The sequence below is a fragment of the Temnothorax americanus genome, unplaced genomic scaffold, assembly GCF_048541705.1.
Source record: "Temnothorax americanus isolate GAGA-0224 unplaced genomic scaffold, ASM4854170v1 Scaffold44, whole genome shotgun sequence".
Taxonomy (NCBI): Eukaryota; Metazoa; Arthropoda; class Insecta; order Hymenoptera; family Formicidae; genus Temnothorax; species Temnothorax americanus.
This window is the reverse complement of record NW_027509591.1, coordinates 1042987-1060000: the sequence shown is the minus strand read 5'-3', so window position 1 is coordinate 1060000 and position 17014 is coordinate 1042987. Positions and strand designations below refer to the sequence as shown.

The 17014-nt window shown below is 39.8% G+C and overlaps 2 protein-coding genes across 2 annotated transcripts in view; one reads left to right on the top strand and one right to left on the bottom strand.

Moving 5' to 3' along the window:
• Positions 1-77, top strand: part of LOC143903202 (uncharacterized) — a 1107-nt gene extending 1030 nt beyond the window's left edge. The window contains exon 1 of the mRNA XM_077416660.1: positions 1-77. This exon is cut by the window's left edge and continues 1030 nt beyond it. Coding sequence (XP_077272786.1) covers positions 1-77 — 77 coding nt within the window.
• An 8407-nt stretch (positions 78-8484) lies between these two features.
• LOC143903224 (uncharacterized) lies at positions 8485-15010 on the bottom strand. The gene is made up of 2 exons (XM_077416680.1): positions 12365-15010; positions 8485-12216 (listed from the first exon to the last, which is right to left on the bottom strand). Exons 1-2 carry the CDS (start codon positions 14721-14723, stop codon positions 12095-12097), a joined length of 2481 nt encoding a protein of 826 aa, XP_077272806.1. The 5' UTR covers positions 14724-15010; the 3' UTR covers positions 8485-12094.
• Between the last annotated feature and the right edge of the window lie 2004 nt (positions 15011-17014).

Sequence of the window (17014 nt, the reverse complement as noted above, 5' to 3'; positions counted from 1 at the left end):
AGCAGTTAGTTATTGATGAAGGGCAAGCTTTCCCGTTGGCCGTCATCATCCTTCGCAAGAAAAAAATATATCGATGAGGTTCTTTTCGGTGCACACAAACGCGGTTGCCTCCGTCAAGCTCGCACTCAACTCATCGCACTCTTAAAAAAAGGCGGCTTTGAACTGCGCAAATGGGCGAGCAACGACTCGGAGCTTTTATCGGATATCGATCCGGCCAATCACGGTCTCGCATGCAATAAAATTTTGCAAACTGATGAACATTTAAAGATTCTCGGAATTAGCTGGAATCCCGCGCGAGATGTGTTCCAGTATCGGGTCGCGATCGAAGCTCACATCCCGAAAACGAAACGATCAATTCTCTCAATGATCGCAAAGTTGTTTGACCCGCTCGGATGAGTCACCCCCGTCATAATTACCGCGAAAGTTTTTATGCAACGATTATGGCGTCTCAAGCTCGATTGGGACGACGAACTTCCTCCCGACGTGTTCCGCGATTGGCAGCTTATCTACACAAATGTATCCGCGCTTAATGAAGTGCAGCTTCCGCGTTGGACAGGGCAGGAATCTGATTCCGTTCGTTGTGAGTTGCACGGCTTCGCTGATGCATCTACTGTTGCATACGCAGCCGTCGTATATCTTCGCGTAATATCACAGTCGGGCGAAGTAACAATCTCGCTCCTCGCGGGAAAATCTAAGGTAGCTCCGATAAAAACGATGAGCGTCCCTCGGTTGGAGCTCTCTGCCGCGTTATTATTAGCTGATTTAATGGAATTTGTTCAAGAATCGATCGCGGTTGATGTCGTTGCGCGATATTGTTGGAGCGATTCCGAAATCGTACTCGCATGGTTGAAACGGCATCCGTCTCATTGGAAAACTTTCGTTGCGAATCGCGTATCAAGAATTCAATCGCTTCTCCCGAACGTGACATGGCATCACGTAGCTACCGCGGACAATCCGGCAGATTGTGCATCTCGCGGCTTACTCGGTCACGAATTAGTGAATCACCCGTTATGGTGACGGGGACCCCCATGGCTTCAGTTCCCTCAGGAAAAATGGCCGGAAGGCCTTACATCGCCTCTCGCCGAAACGTCGCTCGAGGAACGCGCAGTCACTGTACACGTTGCGACTCCTCCCGTCTCGTGGAATCTAGCAGCACAGTATTCAGAGTAGGCTAAACTCATTCGTGTAACAGCGTACATCATGAAATTTGTTTCTCGCTGTCGTCTTGCGGATGGGTCATCGGATCTCGCGCCACAGGGACTCGCCTTGTCGGTCCACGAATGTCATCGCGCTCGCACATTCTGGCTCAAGCAGATTCAACTTGAATTATTTTCCGCCGAACTTACCGCGTTGACCAACAACAAACCATTAAATGCTAAAAGTCCGCTCTTATCGTTAAATCCATTTGTGGATCGCGAGGGATTGCTTAGAGTCGGAGGACGCTTCAAAAACGCTCCGATCTCGTTTAATTCTAAGCATCCAATTTTACTCGCGTCACATCCGTTAGTGACTCTACTCATTCGGCAAGCTCATTTGCGAAGGCTTCATGCAGGCACGCAGCTCACGCTCGCAACACTGCGACAGGACTTCTGGATTTTACGAGCTCGAAGCGCGGTCCGATCGATAATTCATAAGTGCGTGGTTTGCACGCGTGAAAAAGCGGTCGTGCCCCAGCAGCTCATGGGAGATCTTCCTACCATGCGAGTGTCTCCGCCATCGCGCAGTTTCTCACATTGCGGTCTCGATTACGCGGGACCCGTACAAGTTCGCGCTTCCGGGGGCCGCGGAATTAGTTCACGAAAGGCGTATATCGCGTTGTCTGTCTGTCTTGCAACCCGCGCGATCCATTTAGAATTAGTAGGAAATTATTCCACACCCGCGTTTCTAGACGCCTTTTCTCGATTTTGCGCTCGTCGAGGATTGCCGGAGTCAATGTACTCCGATAACGGGACAACGTTTGTCGGAGCCACTAAAGAGTTATCCCAAGCATATCGCGCAGCCGTTAATGATCCGAATTTTCTCAACGCCACCGCTTCCGATAATGTCCAATAGCATTTTATTCCCCCGTCTGCGCCACATTTCGGTGGTTTATGGGAAGCCGGAGTCCGGAGCGTGAAACATCATCTCCGTCGGGTACTCCAGAATCACATGCTCACGTTCGAAGAGCTTACGACTTTGTTGTGCCGAATCGAAGCGTGTCTTAATTCGCGTCCTCTCGCTCCGTTGAAAGATACGCTCAATGATTACGAGGTCTTAACGCCCGGACATTTTTTAATCGGATCGGCGATCGCGGTCAATCCGGAGCCATCGCTATTAGATTTGCATGAAAATCGGTTGTCGAGGTGGTCGACATTTGACCGAGCGCTTTTGGAAATTGTGGCAAACAGATTACGTTAACACGTTGCAGCAGCGTGTTAAATGGCGAAAATTGCAAACGCCCGTGAAAGTTGGGCAGCTCGTTTAATTGCGGAATGCCACACTGCCTCCTTGTAAATGGGAGCTTGGTCGAATTACCCAGTGCCACGCCGGTTCCGATGGATTGATTCGTGTTGTGAATGTCAAAACCGCGACGTCCGAGTATACCCGGCCGATCGTAAAACTGTGTTTGCTGCCGATTGACTGTGAGACGCGTTCTGACGAGACTTCTAGTAACGATTCGACTTCTCTTCAGCCGTCGCGTCGCTAATCTGTCTGCCACGGCGGGCGGTTCGTGCGATATTCTTGTTACCCTTATTGCTTAAGTCTTGTAAATAAAGTTCTGCGACAGTCTGTCAGTTTGCGTTCAATTAGCTCATAAGATTTCGTGCGTTCACATATCGACCTCCTCGAACTTCATCACATTCGAAGTCAGAAAATTTTGAAACTAAAGCTTCGAGGCGGGCAGTATGTTTAGGATTAAGGTAAAATCAGGTAGCAGAGCGCTGTCGCGAAAGTAATCGCCCCTGGCGCAAGCACAAACAACCCTCGGGCTTGACTCGACTTTATCCGAGATCACCCGAATATCGCGCTTACCGTTTCGACAGCGCGATTGCGAAACGCGCACGCGTTTTCCTAAATATGTATACCGCGCAACGCGTTACATCGCGGATCCATGTGATTCGCCCTTCGTGAGGCCCATACCCCCGCCGAGGGTCTCCTATCGGGACGAAGGATAATCGATATCGATCCGCGCTCTCTTCTGTTCTCTGCCGCGAAAAGAGACACATCGAGCCGGGCGTTCGCGACATTGTGCCTATCGGGAATGGTCTCGACCGCCAATGCGTGAAGTCCGTAATCAAGTTTCATTGCGAGCCGCATCCGTGAGATCGCCGCGTGAAACATCTCGAATCGCTCTTTCACTCGTGCAGCGAAGAGTGAGCCGTTTTCCGACTGCGAGGAGTTCGGTATTGGGGGACGCGAGAAGCCCTGTGCGAGGGGTAGTTTCGAGCGTACAAGTGTCGTCGCAAGCGGCATTAGTCGTCGCGCAATATATCTCGTCATACGAGATTGACGAGATTTGTCGCCCGCAATCGAGTGGGCAACGCACACAAACGGATCACGTGATCACCGCGTGCGGTACCGTGATCCTCATCTAAAAGAACGTACAGACGGCGAACGAGACCGTCACATGCAGTCAGCCCGGGTATAGTGATTGCAACAAGTGTTGTGATAATCGAGCGTAAGGGCAAGCGAGCACTTCTCAATAACTCAGCGCAGGGAATTCGATCCCGATATCGACCCCTCTCTCGCGGCCATTTTGTCGTGCCGCGCCGTTCGTGAACCCGGAACATCAGCGTGAATGTAAAGCGTATAGTGATTGTGTAAAACGCGAACTCACTAGGTGTTTCTGAAGTCGCGGATCTCGAAGGTAATGTACAAAGCTCGATGTCGACATTCATGCGAGGATGCACGAGAACCTAAAAAGAACAGACAAATTCACTCTCGTTTCCATCTTTCGTATTTTTTCTACGATTCTCTCCCCAACGGTACAGAACTATATTAAACTCACGGCATTTATATCTTCACGGGACAGGACTTGTCGCCAAATAGAGACGATCGTATCTTCTGTATTTTATCGCGTTAGATTCTGCAGTAACAGAATCTACGAGGTATGACGAGCGTGCTATCTTTATTACTCAGGCTCGATGCGTTGTCAAGTCAAATGGGAAAAAGTCGCCGAAAAGATGTTTTAAAAATACGAAAATGGAAACGACGTTCGATGAATAACAACAAACTGAATTTTTTCCACGCGAGTCCGATATGTACGTCTCGTTTTCCCGCATACGTCTGAGTCTTAATAGTTTCAAAAATGTCGGAAAGAATATACAACATGTATTCGTGTTATATCTACATAAAACGACATATCCTTACAGAACTTGAAACATATAAGTAATTTTTTTGTTTCTTATACCTTGCACTTTTCTTTTGTGTATTACTTGTATCAATTTTTTTTTTAGATTAAATAGTTTTAAAGATATTTTTACCTCAGAAAAGAAAATTTGATCTTTTTGAAAGAAGTTTTTTAAACTTTTAAACATACGATTGGATATGTATCAAAAGAATCCGTATCCCTTATTTTCATCTAAGAAAACGACATATTGAAAGCTCATCAAAATCGGATAAGGAGCACTTCGGACTTTTTCCATATTAGCTTAATTCATAAAGAGTAATAATTATGTGATTTTTCAACAACTATATCTACATAAAAATAGAACAGTTTTAAGGCTTTTGATACTTAATCAGCCATATTGAAAATCGTGACGTCAGAGGCGAGAAATAATACATGGAGAATTCTTGCGTGCTATTTTTTAACGAAGATATTTGATTAGAAAGAAAAAAACACTTCAGATCGTTTTAACACACTTTTAAAATAGTCCGAAAACTAACCTTTTTTGTTGACAATCAATCAACAGCTGAAAAATGACTGTAATATGAAACCTAGCTTGCATATGCACAATCACTTGATCGCATCATGACACTTCGCACCAAGTCCCATATAGTTATTTAACCACCCTATTATTAACTTATAACAGAAAAGATTAGTTTCGGACTATTTTAGAAGTGTGCTAAAGCGACCTGGAGTGGTTTTTTAAATCCAAATATTTTTTTATGTAGAAATGGCACGCAAAATTCTCAGCGTGTTATTTCTCGCGTCTGACGTCACGATTCCAATATGGCTGCGGTGAGTATCTCGAAGCCTTAAGCTGAATGCAATACAAAAGTACAGGCAACAGGAACAGGGAATAACACAGGCAATTGGATTTTCAACCTAGCGCTAACCTTCGGAAGCGCGTGTATCAATGCTACAGCATTGACTACGTTTACACGGCCCGATTTACGCCGAATTAAGTTATATCATCGATATTCAAACTTCGCTGTAAATCGAGCCGTTATCACTCGGTGTAAACGTCGTCATCATTTCCATCGTCTTCTACAATACAAAAAGCTAAAGCATTGCAATATTCCAATACGGCCGTGTGTGCAATACAACCGTGTGTGCAATACGGTCGTGTGTGCAATACGGCCGTGTGTGCAATACGACCGTGTGTGCAACACGGCCGTGTGTACAACACAGTCGTGTGTGCAACACGGCCGTGCGTGCAATACAACCGTGTGTGCAACACGGCCGTGCGTGCAATACGGCCGTGTGTGCAACACGGCCGTGTGTGCAACACGATCGTGTGTGCAACACGGCCGTGTGTGCAACGCGGCCTTGTGTGCAATACGGCCGTGTGTGCAATACGGCCGTGTGTGCAATACGGTCGTGTGTGCAATACGGTCGTGTGTGCAACACGGCCGTGTGTGCAATACGGTCGTGTGTGCAACACGGCCGTGTGTGTAATACGGTCGTGTGTGCAACACGGCCGTGTGTGCAATACGGTCGTGTGTGCAATACGGTCGTGTGTGCAACACGGCCGTGTGTGCAATACAACCGTGTGTGCAATACGGCTGTGTGTGCAACACGGACGTGTGTGCAATACGGCCGTGTGTGTAATACGGCCGTGTGTGCAATATGGTCGTGTGCGCAATGCGCTGTGTGCAATACGGTCGCGTGTGCAATAACAGCCATGTGTGCAATGCGCTGTGTGCAATACGGTCGTGTGTGCAATGCGCTGTGAGCAATACAGTCGTGTGTGCAATGCGCTGTGTGCAATACAGCCATGTGTGCAATGCGCTGTGTGCAATACGGTCGTGTGTGCAATGCGCTGTGAGCAATACGGTCGTGTGTGCAATGCGCTGTGTGCAATACAGCCATGTGTGCAATGCGCTGCGTGCAATACGCTGTATGCAATACAGCCGTTTTTACAGTGCACTGTGTACAATACGGTCGTGTGTGCAATAACAGCCATGTGTGCAATGCGCTGTGTGCAATACGGTCGTGTGTGCAATGCGCTGTGTGCAATACGGTCGTGTGCGCAATGCGCTGTGTGCAATACGGTCGTGTGTGCAATGCGCTGTGCGCAATATGATCGTGTAGACAAAGAAATATGTGCGCAATAATGCCTGTAGGCAATCGTTCTGTAGGCAATTTGAAATGTGTGCTATCGGGATTGTGTGCAATAAGTGTGTGCAATCGAACCTGTAGGCAATCGTTTTGTAGGCAAATGGAGCCCTCCCACATAAAACGACATATCCTTACAGAACTTGAAGCATATAAGTAATTTTTTTGTTTCTTATACCTTGCACTTTTTTTTGTATATTACTTGTATCAATTTTTTTTTAGATTAAATAGTTTTAGAGATATTTACCTCAAAAAAGAAAATTTGATCTTTTTGAAAGAAGTTTTTTAAAATTTTAAACATACGATTGGATATGTACCAAAAGAATACGTATCCCTTATTTTCATCTAAAAAAACGACATATTGAAAGCTCATCAAAATCGGATAAGGAGCACTTCGGACTTTTTCCATATTAGCTTAATTCATAAAGAGTAATAATTATGTGATTTTTCAACAACTATATCTACATAAAAATAGAACAGTTTTAAGGCTTTTGATACTTAATCAGCCATATTGAAAATCGTGACGTCAGAGGCGAGAAATAATACATGGAGAATTCTTGCGTGCTATTTATAACGAAGATATTTGATTAGAAAAAAAACACTTCAGATCGTTTTAACACACTTTTAAAATAATCCGAAAACTAACCTTTTTTGTTGACAATCAATCAACAGCTGAAAAATGACTGTAATATGAAACCTAGCTTGCAGATGCACAATCACTTGATCGCATCATGACACTTCGCACCAAGTCCCATATAGTTATTTAACCACCCTATTATTAACTTATAACAGAAAAGATTAGTTTCGGACTATTTTAGAAGTGTGCTAAAGCGACCTGGAGTGTTTTTTTAAATCCAAATATTTTTTTATGTAGAAATGGCACGCAAAATTCTCAGCGTGTTATTTCTCGCGTCTGACGTCACGATTCCAATATGGCTGCGGTGAGTATCCCGAAGCCTTAAGCTGAATGCAATACAAAAGTACAGGCAACAGGAACAGGGAATAACACAGGTAATTGGATTTTCAACCTAGCGCTAACCTTCGGAAGCGCGTGTATCAATGCTACAGCTTTGACTACGTTTACACGGCCCGATTTACGCCGAATTAAGTTCTATCATCGATATTCAAACTTCGCTGTAAATCGAGCCGTTATCACTCGGTGTAAACGTCGTCATCATTTCCATCGTCTTCTACAATACAAAAAGTTAAAGCATTGCAATATTCTAATACGGCCGTGTGTGCAATACGACCGTGTGTGCAATACGGCCGTGTGTGCAACACGACCGTGTGTGCAATACGGTCGTGTGTGCAACACGGTCGTGTGTGCAATACGGCCGTGTGTGCAATACGACCGTGTGTGCAATACGGCTGTGTGTGCAACACGGACGTGTGTGCAATACGGCCGTGTGTGCAATAACAGCTATGTGTGCAATGCGCTGTGTGCAATACGGTCGTGTGTGCAATGCGCTGTGAGCAATACAGTCGTGTGTGCAATGCGCTGTGTGCAATACAGCCATGTGTGCAATGCGCTGCGTGCAATACGCTGTTTGCAATACAGCCGTTTTTACAGTGCACTGTGTACAATATGGTCGTGTGTGCAATAACAGCCATGTGTGCAATGCGCTGTGTGCAATACGGTCGTGTGTGCAATGCGTTGTGTGCAATACGGTCGTGTGCGCAATGCTCTGTGTGCAATACGGACGTGTGTGCAATGCGCTGTGCGCAATATGATCGTGTAGACAAAGAAATATGTGCGCAATAATGCCTGTAGGCAATCGTTCTGTAGGCAATTTGAAATGTGTGCTATCGGGATTGTGTGCAATAAGTGTGTGCAATCAAACCTGTAGGCAATTGTTTTGTAGGCAAATAGAGCCCTCCCGTAAAAATAATATATTGTTACGCCCGTGCTATCCTTGTGTCGCGCGTATATGCGAGTCGCCCGTCATTTGATGTCGCGTGGCGAACCGTCCTTAGTGACGGATGCTTGTTTACTAATATTGATTGCGTGATGCTCAATTAACTATTGATTTTCCTGTTATACCAGATGTTCAGATTTACTCTGGGACGCGTCTCGTTCGGACGTGTCGTCCCGAGCTCCTCTATTATACCGAGAGTCGTAATAAAGAGCTACTGATTTTCTAAACGAGTCATCTTATTTGTGCGAGAGTGTCGTGACACGCGCCGCGAGTGTAAAAGTGAGTGATTGTGTGGCGAACGCGCGGTCGAGCGCAACAATATAAATGATTCTAGCACCTGTAGGCCATTGTCCTTGTTTCTTAATCATTTTTTTTCCATCATCAATTTTAGTCCAAGATGTACCTTCTCTACACATACTTGTATAATCGCCATTCTCAATACATGAACCATCATGAAATATAGCATTCATTACTTTATACTGCTGTTTAGCTATTGATACTTTAGCTGTTGGTATGCCATTTAAATAAAATTTCTGTGGTATTTTTATTACTTTATTATCTTGTAATGAAAACAAAACTAAATGAATAATAACTATTTCTTTTGTCAACGTTAATTCATTTTTAAACATTATATCATTTCCTGCACAATGTTCGCATGATTTGTCATATGATTGACACCAATGTGAAAATGTAGTCTTTAATAAATCATTAAGATCACATTTTTTCTTTAAATTTTTAATAGAAATTGGAACAACTATATTGTTATCAGTAATAATAACTTTCGTATTACCACATGATTTGCACCGACTAGTGCAAGTAACTTGATGCTCTACCAGATTTCTTACATAATCATATTTTGTACAAATAGCAGTAAGAAATTCGACGGCATCTCGTTTAATCGAAGAAAAGTATTCTTCTAAACTTTTCCGTATTGCATCAGTGTTCAAATTTTCCATATTACTTTCATATCGCTGTGCTAATTTACTTAAATCATCTTGTTTCTTAATATTAAGCAATTTTTTTCTAATAATACTTAAATGCAATAAGCATTGTAATACTGCATTTGCACAGTGCGAATCTTCATCTCTATTTTTAAAAGCACGTATCTCCCAAGCAGTATTTTGTCGAACTTCTTGATGTGACTCTTGAACGGAAGCAATTGTTTTCGACAATGTCCACGGAACATCTTTTACTTTTCGAAAACGTTGTTTCGAAATAGTAATCATTTTTGCTTGTGGTATAAATTGTCGTCTTAGCTGATTACATTCGGTAATAACTCTATCACTAACTGTTATAGATGACGGATCCAAATTAATTAAATACAATCCATTCAGAGATTTTACTCGGGATAACGCAACATATGATTGACTATGACAAAATACAGAATTACCTATATCTATAACAGCGTTTCTCAAGCTTAATCCTTGGCTTTTATGAATAGTGATGCCATAACTCAAAGATAATGGAAATTGTTTTCTAACAACATACGCTTTATCCATATCCATTACTTGAAACTTGACACTTACTCTTTCAATAAAATACTCTAAACCAGACGGTAAAAGAAGTTTTATCTTTTCTACATAATCAGTATCCTGCACAACAGAAATAACCGTAGCAATTGTACCATTTACAAGGCCCAAAGTGACATCAATATTGCGTCTTATCATGACTTTAGCTCCAATTTTAATTGTAATTAGTCTTGAAAGTCCAGCTGTTCTAGTATTATCTTCATCATTATCCGTCAATTTTTTTACTACTTTCTTTTTTATATGTCTATCACATTCATACGTATCTTCAGCAATTAATAATATTTCTTTTGAATCAATACGACTTAACATTGCATTGTTAAGAACATCGCACATATGACAAGTAGGCAGTAAACAAACGGTATCAGGTGGCAAATTATCAATCAAATTACATAATTCGTATAATCTTGTTTCGAAAGACTCGCCTGTAAAAGATATTTTTCTTTTTTCGAGAATCTCAAGATCAGATTTTGTCAATAAACCAATACGAACTCTCGAGAGTAATTCACGATAAGATTCATCTTCTTGCTGGCGCATATTGATAGTTAATTCGTCATATTTAAAATTTTTCCACAAATTTGTAGACGCTATAGAGCCAATATATTTATCAATTTCTTTCCTTGATAATTGAGCAAAAACAAAATTTTCACGTACAGGAGGTAATTGAAGCAGATCTCCAAATAAAAGAATATGCTTTTGACCAAACCAACCATCTTCAGTGGTATTGAATATTTCAGATAGTCGTAAATGTATATACGCTAAACTTAAATTAGATACCATTGACACTTCATCAATTATAATAAGAATAACATCTTTCAGATCTGCCCGTAAAACTTTCAAAACGTGATCAGATAATTGTGTATACTTGGGAGTATCACCATGTGTAACGGGTAACTGCAACGCTCTGTAAGTGGTCAAACCATCAATATTGAACGCTGCTATACCAGTAGGTGCTGCTACAACGGTATCCTTGTTGAGATTTTGTTTTATCCAGCATTTAATTGTTTTAATTAAGAAACTTTTGCCAGTACCTCCTTCTCCACTAACGAATTTTAGTAATTGTTTATTATCCGGCGATGTTACGATGTTGATCACATCGTCCAATACTCTTCTTTGATCTGCGTTCAGATTTGAAATCATTTCAGATACATCGATTTCCTGAACTAATTTTTCACCAAGATCCTTAAAATCTTGCATCGCTTCACCAGCCTCAATATTTTGAACACCTATTGGATTATCGGGATCATCTTGAGACTCGTGCTGTTTTTCTAAATCATCTAAACGTTGCTGAACCAATTGCTTCGCAGTTTCAAATGCTTTTTGCAATTCCTCTAATTTTTCACGATAATACAATGCTTTCTCAAGATCTAATTTTCCCTTGTGAAATGATTCTGCATAAGTATCACATCCATTTTTAAGATCTTCCAGTTTCCGCCATGGTTTAAACATAAGCAGTAATGAAAAGAAATAATTTTCCGGCCGCGTATTGACATCATATTTATAGTGATTAATAATATAATTACGCTGTCGTCGTTTTAGATAATAACCATTATTCATCTTGTAGAATTCAATATTTTTACTTCGTGGTTTGATTTTCGTAATATCATATTGCTGTGCAAATTCATATAAACACAAGGATTCAAGTTCTTTCGGTCTCCGTGGATAATGATCATCTATTATAGATGGACAAAATATTTCTGTGGAATCTCCATCAAGAGCTTCAATTTCCTTACAGGTTTTAACTTTTCTATGTCGTATCATATTAACATCTAACCATCTAATACTCGTATTTCGATCAGTCCCATATAAAGGATTACCTAGCAGTGTATCAGCAGCTTCAAGAGCTCCACATTCTCTATTACTCATGGCTCGAAAAGCAATCTTCCAAAGACGGCTCGCCAATGATTCGTTTTTCTTATTTTTACTATCAAAGATAACATCAGATATTTCACTTTTTCCTGGTTTATTTATATACTTAGTAATATACCAAGTAAGCAGCGATGCTTTTTCACCGATAAATTGTATATCCATATTTCCTTCCCATGCAGTAAGAATGATAGGATTATAATCATTTATACAGGTTTCAGTATCTGTTCGAGGAAGGTCATAAAGCCTACTTCTATTTTTTAATCGTTTCCTACCTGCTATCGAACTTATGACATCTCTCAGAATCAACAGGTCTGTAACTGGACGAGGAAATCCAAAACGACAGACACGAATCGTTTTACGTCCTGCTTTTTTAGAACGAAGACAATAATTGTTATGTTTGTGTAGTTGATACATATTGACTCGCCTGTATAACAATGGTGAAATATTTGGATCTGGCATTTTACAACTTATATGTTGCAAAATAAATTTAGAAACCTCTTCAACAGAAGATTTACCGATAATTGGCGCGTCTTTAATCCAAATTAATAAATGAAAATGTTGTATACCTCTACCTTGGTATTCTCGTCGCCAGAAGTAATGTGTTACTTCTCCGATCGGGTGATCTTTGGAACAAATAAAATCAAGCAGCGCTTTGAATTTATTATCAAGAAACCTCGATGTCGACACGGGATCTTTAGCAACGAGTACGCTAATGGGCGTCGAATCGTTTGGCCATCCATTTACTTCACGAATATATGCACCTAAATCTTCCCACATCCATTCACCAGGACTAACTGTAAAGAACCATGCCGCAGGTCCGTATTCTTGCGTCATAGCAATTAAATCACTTCTTGGTCTACGCCAGTATTGTTCCGTATTTCTTAAAGTGGAAAATATCGAACTCAAGTCAGATTCCATATCACCTTTCTGCAATGCTTCTAAATATTTTTTAGCCGTATAACGTTCTCGTGAATCTGTTGTATACAATTTATGATAAATACCACGACTTAATTGACGAATATTCGCATCATTTAACAAGAAAAATAAAAATTGTGGACTTAATCTAAATTGTGAATGTTTGGATGTCAAACAACATTTAATAAATTCATGGCTGTGAAGTTTAACCTGTCTAGTTTCGCGTTGTCCATTAACACCAAAAGGAAATAAATCTGGAAAACACAATAGATCTAAAGATTTCTCACGATTGTCCAAGGGCAAATCTTGAACTTTTAACATTTGATATAAGGCAGTAGCACTTTGACATGATTTTTTTTCATATAAAGGATAAATAGTGTATTGCTCGTAATAACTATCTTGACTTTCGTCGAGAATCTGGGTTAACATCGCTTCACGCTGATTATTTGAAGTAGCGTCTACGTTATTATTTTTTGTTTCTTCCATTGGAACTTTTGAACTCAATTCTTGTTCGTCATTTGATAAAATAGCGTCTACGTTATTTTTTGTTTTTTCCATTGGAACTTTTGGACTCAATTCTTGTTCGTTATCCGAAACAGATTCACTATCATTTTCCGTCTCTTGTGCTTCAAATTCATTATTATCCAGTTTCTCTAAACATAATCCATCGTGAGTTTCTGAGAGTGTTATATTATTGTAAAAAGGATTGTTACGTTTGAGCCATGTTAAAGCTTTGTGTACCTTTTTACGATCTACGTATTCCTCCCAAACAATTTTGGATTTTGTTGGAACACCTCTAACACGTACGAAGTACATTTCATGATTTTTATTAATTGGATCAGTATCGGAACATAATTTGTTCCATGTCTCTTGTAAAGGTAATGGTAAATGAAACGTTCTACCTTTTACTTTTTGTACCATATTTCTATGAGGCAGTTTTTTGTTAATAACAGTTCCCATTTTAACAACAGTTTGAAAAGCTTTAGCTCTTTGTATAAAAATTTTTTCAAACGTGTTAAGAGATGATATTTCTTCGGGTGTATCACGTACAAATCGATCATTTAAAACGCAATACGCAGGCATTAATCCGTTATGGAATTTTCCTGCACAATAACGACATATGTATTGTGGGATAATGTTATGTTTTTTTAAATGCGCCATTAAATCTCTCCAAATTGGAATATCTAATTGCGTTTTAAGCTTATTAATTTCAGAGACACTTCTCTTATAACAAAGTCTCTCACATGATGCACAAACATATCGAGGTGTGTCCATGCAGCGTTTGGTAAAAGCCTTAAATGCGTTGCTATAGCGAGAAATGATATCGTCATCACTCAAAATAGTACAACTCTGTTGATGTTTGTACATATTTGCTTTTTCTTGTTCCAAAGTTATAATTTCATTTAATGTGTCTAAATCAGCGGAAGTTAAAGCCTTCTGCAGATTTAACATTTTCCGATAGAAACTTGTTATTTGATAAATTAAACGTTTAATATGTCTCACCTTTGGAAAATGAGGTGATAATATTTGAACACAAAGAAACATTGCTTTGCAAAGTTTCGTATCAATGTAACAAGCATGTGCGTGACCCTTTTTATTTAAATTTTTTATCGTACATGTATGAATCTTTTCTAACAATTGTGGTATTTTGTTTAAAGTACATGTACTTATCGTTTGAAGGAATTTTTCATAACGATCGATTAAAAACGGATCATCAATTGTACACAAGGTATTACATTCCCATGATTTTTTTGCTTGTGCCTGCTGCAAAGGTAATACATTCATAGTTTGACCTTTTACGTTCATTACTAAAGGTTGTGACGAAGTAATGTTACGATATGTGTCGATAAAATAATTTTCAGACGAAGCCGTATGTCGCGATATGCCACATAATGCACGTATTTTATCGTCAATTGTAGAGCATTCTTCGGCAAGAGTCAAACACGCTTCTGATTTATTTTTAAGTGAAGCTAATATTTTATAGATCTTGCGGACAAAACTGTCTCGAATATTCATACACCAACGTACGATTCTTTCGGCTTCTAATCGTCTTTCAATATGATTTTTAATATCAAGTTTCTTTTCAATATCTTCAATTGCCACAGGATGAAATTTTATTATATAATTTCGTGACCAAAACTTTGCATATTTCTTAGTAATATTTTTGGCAATATCACGATTTTTGTTTGCAAGTACGCATTTAGACTTCTTTCTCTCATAATATCGCTTATTATAAAGCCATTTACGATCAGAATATTTTCTTTGTCTATCTCTTTCTTGCTGAGTGTTTGAGATCGCAAACTTTAGCATCGCGAGCTGTCTGCACATGCATGCCAGCAGAAAATTCGGGAAAGTAATATTCGCGTGAATATTACTTTCGAGAATTGTCACGGAAATATTCGGTATAGCATGGATCGTTCGGGATCAACCTTCCAGAAACTTTCACTTTGTCATCAATAATAAAGTCAAACAACAATGCTAGAACAAAGGAACGATCCATGCTATACACAAAGCACTCGAAAACAGGTGACGACCCCGTCGGGTCACCACGCAAACGGTAACGTCAGCTCCATGACGCGAGACTCCAACGGCCAATCACCCTCCCGAAATTCTGAGAAACCTGCAGGGAGGGAGTTTCGCCTCGGAGGAGTTAAAAGGACCGCCGCTGCGCCGCGGGATCGATTTCGCTCGCAAATCACCGCTAGTATCGTTACACAATCGCCTTGCTTTATCGTTTATCACCGCTTTTTGCTAGCTTAATCGCTACATCGCCGCTTTCGCCGAGCTAAACTCTGTGCGCGCTCACGGTATTTTGCCTGAAAGGGAAACTCGTGTAAATAACTGTACATATATTGAACATTAAACTTTGTATTTCGGTACTTGCTGTTCCTCTCCGTTTCTTTTGTGGTCGTCCTCTACCGCGCGCTATCTCGCGCTACCGAACGCTCTCGAACACTGAGAATGTATAAGATAATGTATACGATAATATTTTCTTTGTCTATCTCGTTTTTGCTGAGAATGTATAAGATAATATTTTCTTTGTCTATCTCGTTTTTGCTGAGAATGTATAAGATAATATTTTCTTTGTCTATCTTGTTCTTGCTGAGAATGTATAAGATAACGTTTTCGCTTATTAAGGCGATTATTTGCTAAGTTGTCTTTATACTGACGTCGTCTTTTAGCACGATTGTCTTCTGAATTTTGATATTGACTCCGTTTTTTAGCACAATCATTTTCTGAATCTTGTTTCTCTCGACAACGTTTCTTAGCGCGATTAATTTTAGTATTATTAACACAATTGTTTTCTGAATTTTGTTATCGACGCCGTTTTTTAGCACGATCATTTTCTAACGAGTCATGTTCCTTTCGACAACGTTTCTCAGCGCAATTATTTCCAGTATTACTAAAGGTTTCACAAGAATCTTTCTGAGATAAATGTCTATTTATACGTAGAGCAGTCGTTTTAGCTTCTCTATCTCTTATTACTGCTAATGGAAGCACTGTCTGAGCATCACTTTGTGGATCTTGAGGAAAATGTTCAATTGTATTCGATTCGAAAATCTTCAACAAATGTGAACGCATTACTCTATGATCATATCTAACTTTGTCAGGTTTAATATTAAACAATAATGAAATCGCAAAAACTATAGCAAGAACTCCGCAATCATTACAGTTTGGTTGATATTGTAACAGTAGGAAATTCAACAGGATTATTCTCAAAATCGTACATTGGAAATAATTTTCTCAAGAATATCTCGTGATGTTCGTGCAATTTTTGTTTATTTTCTGAATTATAGATATATATTTCTGTTGTATCGTAATAACTACATACCCAATGTGCATTTTTATCTATAAGTTTTGGATCTGGACAATTGAATGGAGCTGACGCACTGTGCAATATTTGTATATGTTTTCTATCTTCTGGTATATTTTGACCATTAAAAAATACACATGTAAATAACTTTGTATTTAAATATCTTGTATTCCCTTGTTAAATTTAAATAAAACTTTTTAATCTTATAAAATTGTTATTATACATTCTTTTCTAATTGACACAATGTAAAAATTTTTCAAAGTAGTGCAACAATTATTTTTTGAGGCAATATACATGTTCTCTCTGTGATTGGCGCTCTAATTTAAAGAGATATCATTTCTTTTTTGTAATTGTAATAGATCACTTGAAGCGCGACTCTTCTTTTTGATAAGGTAACATAATTTTGTGACGTGTATCACTTGGGTCATAATTTTTCGGAAATAAAGATACTACTGCTTAGATTTTTTCGAGATTTTTCGAGATATAAAGATAT

Coding starts and splice junctions, on each gene's coding strand:
- LOC143903224 (XM_077416680.1), bottom strand. CDS start 14,723: ATGAATATTCGAGACAGTTTTGTCCGCAAGATCTATAAAATATTAGCT. Junction 12,217..12,364: donor CTGGCGACGAGAATACCAAG/GTAGAGGTATAC, acceptor ATTGTTATACAG/GCGAGTCAATATGTATCAAC.